The sequence below is a fragment of the Rhinopithecus roxellana genome, chromosome 3, assembly GCF_007565055.1.
Source record: "Rhinopithecus roxellana isolate Shanxi Qingling chromosome 3, ASM756505v1, whole genome shotgun sequence".
NCBI lineage: Eukaryota > Metazoa > Chordata > Mammalia > Primates > Cercopithecidae > Rhinopithecus > Rhinopithecus roxellana.
In genome coordinates, this window is record NC_044551.1 from 156,128,714 (window position 1) to 156,141,445 (window position 12,732).

Here is a 12,732-nt window from a genome sequence, read left to right on the forward strand (position 1 = left end):
ACTGCAACCTCCGCCTCTCAGGCTTAAGCAATTCTCCTGCCTCAGCCTCCTGAGTAGCTAGGATTGCAGGTATACACCATCACGCCTGACTAATTTTTGTGTTTTTAGTAGAGATGGTGTTTCACCATGTTGGCCAGGCTGGTCTTGAACTCTTGACCTTGTGATCTGCCCGCCTCAACCACTCCAAGGTGCTTGGATTACAGGTGTGAGCCACCGCGCCCAGCCCCGGCCCTGGCTCTATTTTTATTTTTATTATTTTTATTATTTTTCAAGAGCGAGTCTCACTATGTCACCCAGGCTGGCCTCGTACCCCTTGTACTCCTCATACTCCTCATACTCCCCCTGCCTCAGCCTCCTGAGTAGCTGGGACTACTGGTGCACACACCGCCCCTGGCGTGCATGATTTGGATTTGTTCTGTTACTGAGGAGGTTTGCTTTAATCATAAAGTGGTATCTGCCACTGTATTAGTTTCCTGTGGCTACTGTAACAAATTACCACAAACTGGTGGCTTAAAACAATAGACATTCAGACCTTTATTCTGTCACAGTTCTAGGGGTTAGAAGTCAAAATTGAGGGGTCAGCTGCACCACAGTTGCTCCCAAGGCTCTAGGAGAGAATCATACTTTGCCTCCTTCAGCCGCTGGGGATTGTTGAGCATTCCTTGGTGTCCCTTGACTTGTAGTGCAGCATTATCACCTGCGCCTCTATCTTCCCATCACATCACTTCCTCTGTGTCTTCTCTCCTGGGTGTCTCTCAGAAGGACACTTGTCATTGAATTTAAGGCCTGTCTGGATAATCTAAGATGATCTCAAGATTTTTTTTTTTCTTTTTTCCTTTTTTTTTTTTTTTTTTTTTTTTGAGACAGAGTCTCACTCTGTCGCCCAGACTGGAGTGCAGTGGCGCTCTGGCACAATCTCGGCTCACTGCAAGCTCCGCCTCCTGAGTTCACTGCAGTCTCCTGCCTCAGCCACCCAAGTAGCTGGGACTACAGGTGCCCACCACCATGCCTGGCCAATTTTTTGTATTTTTAGTAGAGACAGGTTTTCACTGTGTTAGCCAGGACGCTCTCGATCTCCTGACCTCATGATCCGCCCGCCTTGGCCTCCCAAAGTGCTGGGATTACAGGCGTGAGCCACTACACCCGGCCCTTTATTTTCTTTTGAGACAGGGTCTGGCTCTGTCACCCAGGCTGGAGTGCAGTGGTGAGATCTCGGCTCACTACAACCTCTGCCTCTCAGGCTCAAGCAATCCTCCCACCTCAGCCTCCTGAGTAGCTGGGACTACAGGCGCACATCACTATACCCGGCTAATTTTTGTACTTTGTTTTGTTTTGTTTTGTAGAGATGGGGTTTTGCCATGTTGCCCAGGCTGGTCTTGAACTCATGGGCTCCAGTGATCCACCTCCCTCGGCCTCCCAGAGTGCTGGGATTCTTAACTTAATTACATCTGCAAAGATGTATTTATTTTTTTTCTTTTCAGACAGTCTTGTTCTCTTGTCCAGGCTGCTGGAGTGCAGTGGCATGATCTCAGCTCACTACAACCTCCGCCTCCCGAGTTCAAGTGATTCTCCCACCTCAGCCTCCTGAGTCGCTGGGATTACAGACACATGCCACCAAGCCTGGCTGATTTTTGTATTTTTAGCAGTGACGGGGTTTCACCATGTTGTCCAGGCTGTTCTCAAACTCCTGGCCTCAAGTGATCCACCCATCTCAGCCTCCCAAAGTGCTGGGATTATAGGCTTGAGCCACCGCGCCCGGCCTCCAGATACACCTTGTGCTTCACCTGCCCCAGCCCTGGAATCAGCTATTTCTTTAAGGGGCCTTCATTCCTTTGGCGCAAATGGTATTTAGAAACTGAGGGCCGGGCACAGTGGCTCACGCCTGCAATCCCAACAATTTGGGAGACCTAGGCATGAGGATCGATTTAGCTCAGGAGTTTAAGATCAGCCTGGGCAACATAGTGAGATATCGTCCACACACAAAAAAATTTTAAATTACCCAGGCATGGTAGTGTGAGCCTGTAGTCCCAGCTACTCAAGAAGCTGAGGTGGGAGGATCACTTGAGCCTGGGAGGTCGAGGCTGCAGTGAGCTGAGATCAAGCCACTGCACTCCAGCCTGGGCCACAGACCCTGTCTCCAAAAAAAACAAATTTTTTCAAGGAAAGAAACCGAGGTCTGAATTGTCAGTGTGCTCATTGGTGCTAGGGGGTAGCGTCTCTAAGGCCCTCCTCTGACTGCCATGATCCTTAAATATTACTTATTGGATCACTCCCCTTGCACTAACCAAGCTCCCATTTCTGCTCCCATTCCTTCCCCACCATGTGGATGCCTTCCTCACCCTCTCCCCCGTCCTCATTTGAAGTGCACAATTCAGTGGCTTTTTTTTTTTTTTTTTTTTTTTTTGTGACAGTCTCCTCCCTCCGTTGCCCAGGCTGGAGTGCAGCGGCGCAGTCTCAGCTCACTGCAACCTCTGCCTCCCGGGTTCAAGCTATTCTGCCTCAGCTTCCTGAGTAGCTGGGATTACAGACATGTCACCAAGCCTGGCTAATTTTTGTATTTTTTAGTAGAGACAGGGTTTCACCATGTTGGCCAGGTTGGTCTCGAACTCCTGACCTCAGGTGATCCACCCATCTCGTGCTGGGATTACAGGCCTGAGTCACCACACCAGCCTCAGTGGTTTTTGTTTTTGTTTTTCTTTTTTGTCTTTGAGACGGAGTCTCTCTCTGTCGCCCATACTGGAGTGCAGTGGTGTGATCTCAGCTCACTGCAAGCTCCGCCTCCTGGGTTCACACCATTCCCCCTGCCTCAGCCTCCCAAGTAGCTGGGACTACAGGCACCCGCCACCACACCTGGCTAATTTTTTGTATTTTTAGTAGAGACAGCATTTCACCATATTAGCCAGGATGGTCTCAATCTCCTGACCTTGTGATCCGCCTGCCTCGGCCTCCCAAACTGCTGGGATTACAGGCGTGAGCCACCGCACCCGGCTGCCTCAGTGGTTTGTATATATTAGAGAGTTATTCACCCATCCCAAATAAAACCAATTTTATAACATTTCCATTACCCTAAAAAGAAACCTCACACTCCTTACAGACCTATAGCTTTTTACAAGGCTAGAAGTGGGGTGTGGTAGAGGAAAGCAGCCTTTGCTCCTTACTTACCCAACTCTAGCCCAGAGTTTCCAATGACCTCAAAAGTTAGCCGCCTCTCAGACCTGCCCCGAGTCTATCATGGCAACCCCACTTTGGCCTGCTCAGGATGTTCCCACAGGCCCCTGTCCTTCAGCTCCCTCTGCAGACTCCTCAGCCTGCCTGCCTTTGGTGGCGATGGAGTGAAAGAAGGGTTGCTCTTTGCCTTCCTCTGGCCAGCAAAGCCACTTTCACCCACCCCTGGAGAGGTGGAAAGGAAAAGTGACCCTAGTGTCTGGAGCTGGATCAGGCGCCTCCCGCCCAGCGCAGTGATGGTAGGGAGAACCCCAGAGTCTTTATTTTTGGTTGCAGAGCTTGAGCCTCAGAAGTCAGGGCATGTGTTCTCTATGACATAAGAGCAGATTCTTGATCATTATAGCCCCCTCCAGCCAACCTAAGAGGCTCTGTGACAACAAAATCCAGAAAAAGACAGCGGGAGCAAGGCAGTGAGCATTCTGTCATGGCTCAGAAGTGCCCTCCTGCAAGTGAAGGACGCTCTGCTTGCTCTATGCTTCCAGGATTAAGAACAGATATGTATGTATTGTGGAGTGAGAGGGTACATTCCTCCAGGTTCCACTTGTATCAGCAAACTTTTGTTTTTTTTTTTTTTGAGACGGAGTCTTGCTCTGTCACCCAGGCTGGAGTGCAGTGGCCGGATCTCAGCTCACTGCAAGCTCCGCCTCCCGGGTTTACGCCATTCTCCTGCCTCAACCTCCCGAGTAGCTGGGACTACAGGTGCCCGCCACCTCGCCCGGCTAGTTTTTTGTATTTTTTAGTAGAGACGGGGTTTCACCGTGTTAACCAGGATGGTCTCGATCTCCTGACCTCGTGATCCGCCCGTCTCGGCCTCCCAAAGTGCTGGGATTACAGGCTTGAGCCACCACTCCCGGCCTAAACTTTTGTTCTTTATTAGAAACCCCGCTGGGCGTGGTGGCTCACGCCTGTAATCCCTGCACTTTGGGAGGCTGAGGTGGGCGGATCACGAGGTCAGGAGATCAAGATCATCCTGGCCAACATGGTGAAATCCTGTCTCTACTAAAAAAAAAAATACAAAAAATTAGCCAGATGTGGTGGTGGGTGCCCACTGGGACTCCAGTAGTAGTCCCAGCTACTTGGGAGGTTGAGGCAGGAGAATGGCGTGGACCCGGGAGGCGGAGCTTGCAGTGAGCTGAGATCACACCACTGCACTCCAGCCTGGGCCACAGAGCAAGACTCCATCTCAGAAAAAAAAAAAAAAGAAACTCCCATGGTTCTCAAGGAATGAGACATGGTTCCTGGAATCACTTGAACCCGCGAGGTGGAGTTTGCAATGAGCTGAGATTTTACCATTTCACTCCAGCCTGGGTGACAGAACATGACTCAGTCTCAAAAAAACGAGAGACATGGTTCCTGGAAAAATGAGCCCCCACACACCTGTAACATAAGACAAAGTGTGATCAATGTTAGGAGCGTGTAAGAAACATTATGCTGTAAGGCTTAAGGAAAAGAAAGCAAGTTACTCAAGTACAGGGCTGAAAAATTTATCCCTAGAGGAGGCCACACTTGACCTAAGCTGTAACAGATGTTTAAGGTTTAGACGGCAGGAATGGGCAGGCAGCTCACAGCAGTGGTAGGGAAGTGACACCGAAGGCTGGGGCTGTAGTCTGGTCCCAGAAGTTCCACCTCTCAGAAGCCCTTTAGGAGATAGATCCAGGATTAATGAGGGAGGGAAAGGGAAGAAGTAGTTATCAGAAGGATCAAAAACTGGGCTTTTGGACACAGGGACAGGCGCCCCAGTGGAGGTATCTGCCAGAGCAATGGCACATGTGTCTTGAGGGGGCAGGAGGAGAAAAGCAGTGGCCGAAGTTCAGGACCCATGGCAGAGTCCAGATTCCCTCTGGCTGAAGTCTAAATGGACCAAGATGGGAAGCAGAGGATGAGCAGAGTCTTTGATCCCGTTGGGAGGGGCTCAGCCAGGGACTTCAAGGTCAGCCAGCAATAGATCCCACTTACTTTGCAGATCAGGTCAGCAGCCCAAGGATCTGGGCTCAAGTGAACTTGGAGGTCTGAGTGGGGGCCCTGGATGTCAGGATGTGGGACAGCTCGGCTGAGAAACAGGGAACCAGGATGTTACATTCTGCTTCATCCTGGATCAAGACTCCAGCGGAGGGGAGTTCCCAGGGTGTCTCCAGCTCTCCAGACTGGACGGGAGGATGGTAAGTGCACAGCAACGGACAGAACGAGGGATGGTTGGTCCCGCAGAGTCAGCCGGGGCTAAAAAAAACTGTCTCTAGAGAGAGGAGAGATTGGTGGGCAGTTTTTGTGACTTGGACACATTAAAACACATACATACTCTCAAATGAAGTTGCCTTCAGGCAAATGCAAAGAAATATAGAATTCGTATTTATAAAAACCAAAAGAAAAAAAGGGAAAACAATGCCTTGTGTGAGAATAATAAACATCAAATTCTATTACTATTATTTTTTTGAGATGGGGTCTCCCTCTGTTGCACAGGCTGGAGTGTAGTGACACAAACATGGCTCATGGTCTTTGACCTCCTGTGCTCAGTGATCCTCCCACCTCAGCCTCCCAAGTAGCTGGGACTATGGGTATACACCACTACACCCAGTTCATTTTTTAAATTTTTCGTAGAGATAAGGTCTTACTATGTCGCCAAGACTGGTCTTGAACTCTTAGCCTCAAGTGATCCTCCTGCCTTGGCCTCCCAAAGTGCTGGGATTACAGGCATGGGCGACCACACCCGGCCAATAAACATCAAATTCTATAAGATGTTTATCCCTGTGGTAAGAAGGAGGGGAGAGGTCAGGAAACAAGGGATTCTGTTTTCATTGTAATGTTAATATTTTAAAAATAAATGTGACAAACTATTGATAGAAGACAGAGCTGGTGGTTGAGCCTTGGAGATTTAGAGACTTACTATGTTTTTTTTTTTTAATTTCTTAAAATTTTTATTAATCATTTACAAGTAACAAAAATCCATTATGTATAAACACATAAATAACATTTTTGACAAATAGCTATTTTTATTTTTTTCACATATTAAAACCCACTAAAAATAACCATTTTTCTAGCCAACAACAACAAAAATCATGGTGAGAAGAGTAGTGCTGCTTTACATTTCTCCAAATCTCTTCGATGTCTGATGACAGACAAAAGATGGATTCTCATATCTGCTTTTGCATTCAGCTATTACAATATCACAGCAGATGGCCTCTCAAAAACTTCTCTGCACACTCATGAAAAAATGAGTGAAAAAGATAAATGATGGCCGGGCATGGTGGCTCACACCTGTAAGCATTTTAGGAGGCTGAGGTGGGCAGATCACTTGAGCTCCAGAGTTCCAGACCAGCCTGGCCAACATGGTAAAACCCCGTCTCCACCAAAAATACAAAAATTAGCCAGGTGTGGTAGTGGGTGCCTGTAATCCCAGCTACTCAGGAAGCTGAGGCAGGAGAATTGCTTGAATCCAGGAGGTGGAGACTGCAATGAGCTGAGATCGTGCCACTGCAACAGAGCAAGACTCCTTCTCAAATAAAAAAAAGGAAAAACTATAAATGATGAAATGATGTCTTAGTGTTATAAAAACAGCTTTGACCTAGAATACCCTTAAAAGGCTCTTGAGGCCCCCCCGACCACACTTTGAGAACCACTGCTCTAGACAAATCTCTTCATTTTACGTATAAGGACCCTGGACCTCAGAGAGAGTAAGTGAGAAACTCAACATCACACAGCCTGTTAATAGGAGGATACCGACATTAGATGGTTTGTCTCACTTCTCTTGGTTTAGGTTCTCAATTGAAAACCTGGGAAATATACCCTAATGACCTGTCCTATTCCCTGTAAGTTGCAAAGATTGTCACAATGTATTTATTACCCTCTCCCCAACATTTCTGTAATAAAAGAAGTAATCAACAAATTTGGTAAATTTTGCAACAGGCATACTGTGTTTGAACCTAAACTACAATATTTGAATTCAGGTCTCTATTTGAACAGAAACACTAAGGCAAATTCGACTGCATCCTACTCCATGCAAGCTAGTAATGACAAACTGCACAGTAAATATCACGGGTAAATATGGAAAGCAGATTACCCATAATATCAGTATTTATCATATATTCTGTGTCTGGAATACAATTCAATGACATATTTCAGAAAAATTTTCTCAAGTACTGGCTGAAAGGGTGGTGGATACATTAAGAGATTGCAAATAAATTGGCGATCATAAGAACTTTTTTAGATAAAATGGAGTTGTTCTGAAATGTAGACATTTTTCATTCCCTAACCAGACCTTATTCTTGTGTTTTTAAAGAAAATCAAGAAATCTTCTCAGCCACCTAGAGATGATTTCCTTTGTATCCCACGAGAAGGTTCAGATCTTCTTTAAATGGATCATAGTCTTGTTTTTTTTTTTTTTTTTTTTTTTTTTTTTTTTTTTTTTTTTGAGACGGAGTCTGGCTCTGTCGCCCAGGCTGGAGTGCGGTGGCCAGATCTCAGCTCACTGCAAGCTCCGCCTCCCAGGTTCACGCCATTCTCCTGCCTCCGCCTCCCAAGTAGCTGGGACTACAGGCGCCCGCCTCGTCGCCCGGCTAGTTTTTTGTATTTTTTAGTAGAGACGGGGTTTCACCGTATTAGCCAGGATGGTCTCGATCTCCTGACCTTGTGATCCGCCCGTCTCGGCCTCCCAAAGTGCTGGGATTACAGGCTTGAGCCACCGCGCCCGGCCTAGTCTTGTTATTTTGAACAACGCAGTCCCCAGATAAGCTGGTCCAGAGGAGGAAATTCTTCCCACGGAACCCACTCCCAACTTTCATTTTTTTCAGGTTCTACATTCTTTGGTTCTGAATCACAAGTCACATCCACTTCTCCTTTTATTAATACAATAACATAATGGTAATTCTCCTTCTCAGTGAAAAGAATTCACAACTGAGGCAAAGCGAACATTTTTCAGGTGAAGAGCTGCTGCTTCCCAGGTTTCCCTTTGAGCACATTCTTCCCAGGTCTCACCGAACTCCAAATGACCTCCAGGGAGTTGGAAACTGCCGGCTCCAACCGAGCGTTTCCTCTTCCCCAGGAGGACGCAACGCGGATGCTTGCAGCTGGTCACCACAACTCCGACTCCGGGCCGCCGCCCCGCCCCCGGCCGCCGGTCCTCCCGCCCCCCCGCCCGGCTCTGCACTGTCAGTCATAGCGCGCGGGAGGACGCGCCTGGCAGCGGCAGGAAGTGACGCGCTCACCGCCCTTACTATGTATTTATTAAAGAGAGAATGTATCTGCAATTTCCATTGTGTTTGAAATATTGCATTTAGAAAGAAAAGATCAGGCCGGGCGCGGTGGCTCAAGCCTGTAATCCCAGCACTTTGGGAGGCCGAGACGGGCGGATCACGAGGTCAGGAGATCGAGACCATCCTGGCTAACACGGTGAAACCCCGTCTCTACTAAAAATACAAAAACTAGCCGGGCGAGGTGGCAGGCGCCTGTAGTCCCAGCTACTCGGGAGGCTGAGGCAGGAGAATGGCGTAAACCCGGGAGGCGGACCTTGCAGTGAGCTGAGATCTGGCCACTGCACTCCAGTCCGGGCGACAGAGCGAGACTCCGCCTCAAAAAAAAAAAAAAAAAAAAAAAAAAAAAAAAAAGAAAAGATCAAAGGACAGTAACTCCAGGAAATCGGTTAAGGCAAGGAGCCAGCATGACTTGTTGGGGGGCAAGTTGGGTCGGGGCCCTGGCCAGGCTTCTGGGATCTGGTGGCGGCGGCGGGGGAGGGGGGCCGGAGGGGGGCCGGGGGGGGGCGGGGGGGGCGGGGGGCGGGTAGGCAGGCACATCCAGGCTCCTGAAGCTGGCAGGGGGCATGAAAGGAGGCGCCAGGGAAGAAGATTAAGATACTATCAGAGTTAAGGGCAGAGCCCAGGGTAGCCCAGATGTTCCCGGAAGGAAGTGCAAGCACAGGAGAGCAGTGAGAGTGTGTGCACAGGGTGTGTGCCCATGGGCCCCGCAGACGTGGCAGCTCCGGGTAGGGGCTGAGCTAGGGCGGCCAGCCCTCCTTTACCCAGCTGGCTGCCAGTCCCAAGGGAGCCCTGTGCCAGCCCGGACAATGCACCAGGTAGACTCTGCTCACCCCTTCCTGCCAGGCTGAGCTGACTCCCTGCAGGGGCCCCCTGTCTGTCACCAGCCTCAGCTTCCCCTTTTCCTCTGCACATCTAGAGCTGCTTCCCCTGGGAGCTCCCTGCCCTGGGAGCTTTGTGGCCTGGGACCCAGAGATAGTTGAAAGGTAGGGAGAGGGGGGTGCCTTTCCACAGGCAAAGGGATGCATGTGGGAGATGGGATAGTGTGGACAGGGGGACTGAGGGGCTAAAGGACATGGGTTTGTCCTGGGCAGCCTTTCCTGGCCTTCCCATAGAGTGGGCCACGCTGAGGGTGCAGGGCTAGAGGGAGGGGCTCCACCGGCTAAGATCTGTTCCAGGATGGCCCATCTGGGAAGGGGAAGCTGGGGAGGAAAAGTTTATTGGGCCTGTGAGGACCTCAGCTCTAGGGTTTACAGTTTTGCAGTTTGCTACCTTTACTACAATGCCACCACCCCCATCTGATATCCAGCAGGGTGGAGTCAGACAGGGGTACGGATCATGACCCCCAGCTTTTGGTAGAAGAACACTGGGACTTTGACAGAGGAAGACTGGCACAGGGTTTCCTCAATCCATAGTGGGCACAGCCAGAAGTCCACACTGGGTACTGCCTCTCCTCCAAGACCCCAGAACCTGATGCTGAGACCTTGGCAGGGTGGCGGGGGCACAGCTATGGGATGAGGCATCCCCCTGCCTTCTAAGTTCATGTCCCCTCTACCTCTATCTCTACCTCTTCCACCACCAGGGCACCGCCTATCTGTCTTCCGTGTGAGTAGGGAGTAAGGGGAGCCTAAGATGCTGGATAAGGACCCCCTTTCCCCAGGACTTGAAGAAGCAGGTGCTCTCTTCCCACTGCCTAGGATGTGGGGACAGCAGCCCATAGTGTGCCAAGACTCCTGACCCAGGGCACAGGATCTATTTAGGAATTTTGCTGGAGACCTGGGAAGAGGGGACAGTGGGAGGAAACTTGGGGGGCCAAACTATGTATGCTGAACTGTGAGGAAACCAGCACTCTCTTTGTCCCTGTCTGAATGTCTTTGTCTCCCTGTGTCTGTTTCTTTTTTCTCTGTCTCTGTCTCTATCTGTATTTCTGTCTGTTTTTATGTGCCTTTTTCTTTCCCCTTTCGTCTTTCTTTCTCCCTCTCTGTATCCCACTCTGCCTTTTCTGACTTTTCTTTTATTGTCTCTGCTGCCATGTGGTTTATCTCTGTATTCTCTACCTCTCTCCAGGTCTTTACTCTGACTTTTTGTCTTTCTGTCTTTGTCTTTGGTCCCTCCCGCCCTCATTCTCCTGCCTCAGGTTCCTTTGGGTGCTTGTCTCTATTTTAGTCTTTTTCTGTATGTATACATCCATGTCACTCTCTTTCTCTGCCACTCTCCTCCCAGGCTGGCCACTACTCCTGGCCTTCTCCAGCTGTGAACAGTTCATCAGGGCAGGAGTCCCAGAGGCAGCTACCGGAGGTGCTTGGTGGCATCTGGGAACAACCTCGAGGTGACGGGCTGCCCATGGTCACCATCATGGTTGCTGTCTTTGTTCTGCTAGCCGTCTGCATCATAGTGGCAGTCCATTTTGGGCCAAGGCTGCACCAGGGTCATGCCACTCTCCCTACAGAGCCACTGACCCCAAAGCCAGACGGTGGCATCTACCTCATCCACTGGCGGGTGCTGGGCCCCCAAGACAGTCCTGAAGAAGCACCGTGGGGCCCTCTTGTCCCTGGCTCCTGCTCTGCACCAGATGGACCCAGGCCCAGCATCGATGAAGTCACTTATCTGTAGGAGGGAGACTTTGGAAAGTTAATCTGACCTAGCTCAGAACAAGAAACCAGGCAGAGAACTAGGGCAAAAGCAAATTGGAGACTGGGCATCAGAGCGTCGGAAGGGCACACTGGACTCAGCTGGAGCTGCTCTCTCAGAACATTTATAGAGAAAGCCCTGTGGTGGGCAGGAGAAATCAAAGCTTGAGGGCCCTGCCCAGAAACATGCTGCTGGTGGCCTCCCCAGGGCCCAAGGTCACCTCACAAAGTCCCTCCTTCCTCTTCAGGGACCACCAGACCCCTGAATCTCCTTTTCTGAGTCTCTGCCCCTTCAGTGCACCTCTGATCTCCTTCCCTTGTAATGTGAATCCAACTCAGGAGATTCCACCACCTCCCCCAAGCAGGAATGTCAGAGGCCCTGTGGAGCAGCCCTCATCCTACAAAGGCCAGCCAGGGAGAGCCCAGGCAGAGAAGCTGGTGTCTGCCTTCCCTGAGACTCACTGGGCTCAAGGAAATGACGAACGTCTATTCTCCTTGGTCAGTCAGGGGCAGTCCTTCGGCTGTTAGGGCCCAGACCTTGTTGACAAGCTCCAAAGTCCTTGTAAGCCCAAGCACAATTTATAGTTCAAACATTGGCTTTCAGAGGCCCCCACTGACTCTGTCTTGCCTCCCCAGAAGGGATAGGGGGGATTTGGGAGGCTCTCATGGCCTCCCACTTTCTGTGTGCCTGGGCCTGTTGGAATAAGCCTAGAATGTACCATAGGACATTTCCCAGATCTTTCCAGCTGATGAGAAAACAGGAAAGGAAAAGGAGCTCCATGGAACTTGTTTTGGGAAGGAAGGAGCGGGGTGGGGACCACTCCCAGCAGTGGGAGGGCCTGGGTCTAGTCAGCAGGGGGGTCAGGATGATGCATCCAGGAGCCAGGAAGACAAAACTGGGCCTTCTGGTGACTCAGTGCCTGCTGGTGGCACTGCCTTCCCCAGCACCTCTGAATCTCACTCATCTGCAGTCAAGAACAAGCAAACATTTATGGCCGGACTTCTGGTGCTGTACCCTGGGGAACTCCTGGGGACAAGAAGTCCCCTGGCGGCATCAGCAAGACCCCAGCACAGCCAGGGAGGCTGGGAAATAACAGGAGATAAAAAGGAACAGAGGTGGGGATTGCAGAGTACACAGAGGGCAGGCTTGCCTCCTTTGGGATCGGGGAGCGGCAGCTAAAGTGTTAATAGCTGCCCCGTGTTGTGGGTTAGCTATGTGCTGGACACCAGGCTTCTCTGTGGACCTACAGATATGATACCATTCACTCCTCACAGCAACCTCCAGGGGAGGGGCCACTACTATCCCCATTTTACACTTGGGGAAACCGAGGGTTATCAAGATACTTAGGTAGACACAGGTACTAAGTGGTAGAGTCAGGATTTGAACCTGGGGCCATCAGACTCCACAGCCTAAGCCCCATGATAGGGACTGGATGGATTGGAAAGGCCTTTGATTCTGGGCTGGTTTCTAGTATACGAGCCACTGGTGTGATGATGGAGGATCTTCAGGCCTTGGGGACAGGGTGGCTGGGATACTTAGGGAGAGTGGGGACAGTTCCCTCTTGACTCCCTTGGCTCTGCCGTCCTTAGGGGCAGCCAGTTCCTTCTGACCCATGTGTGTCTGTGTGGAGCGT

At 50.3% G+C, this 12,732-nt stretch overlaps 1 protein-coding gene across 1 annotated transcript; it reads left to right on the plus strand.

Annotated features, from left to right (window-relative positions):
- The first annotated feature begins 9,017 nt into the window (after positions 1 to 9,017).
- SMIM33 (small integral membrane protein 33) lies at positions 9,018 to 11,873 on the plus strand. The gene is made up of 2 exons (XM_030927672.1): positions 9,018 to 9,286; positions 10,692 to 11,873. Exons 1-2 carry the CDS (start codon positions 9,278 to 9,280, stop codon positions 11,079 to 11,081), a joined length of 399 nt encoding a protein of 132 aa, XP_030783532.1. The 5' UTR covers positions 9,018 to 9,277; the 3' UTR covers positions 11,082 to 11,873.
- Positions 11,874 to 12,732: the final 859 nt, after the last annotated feature.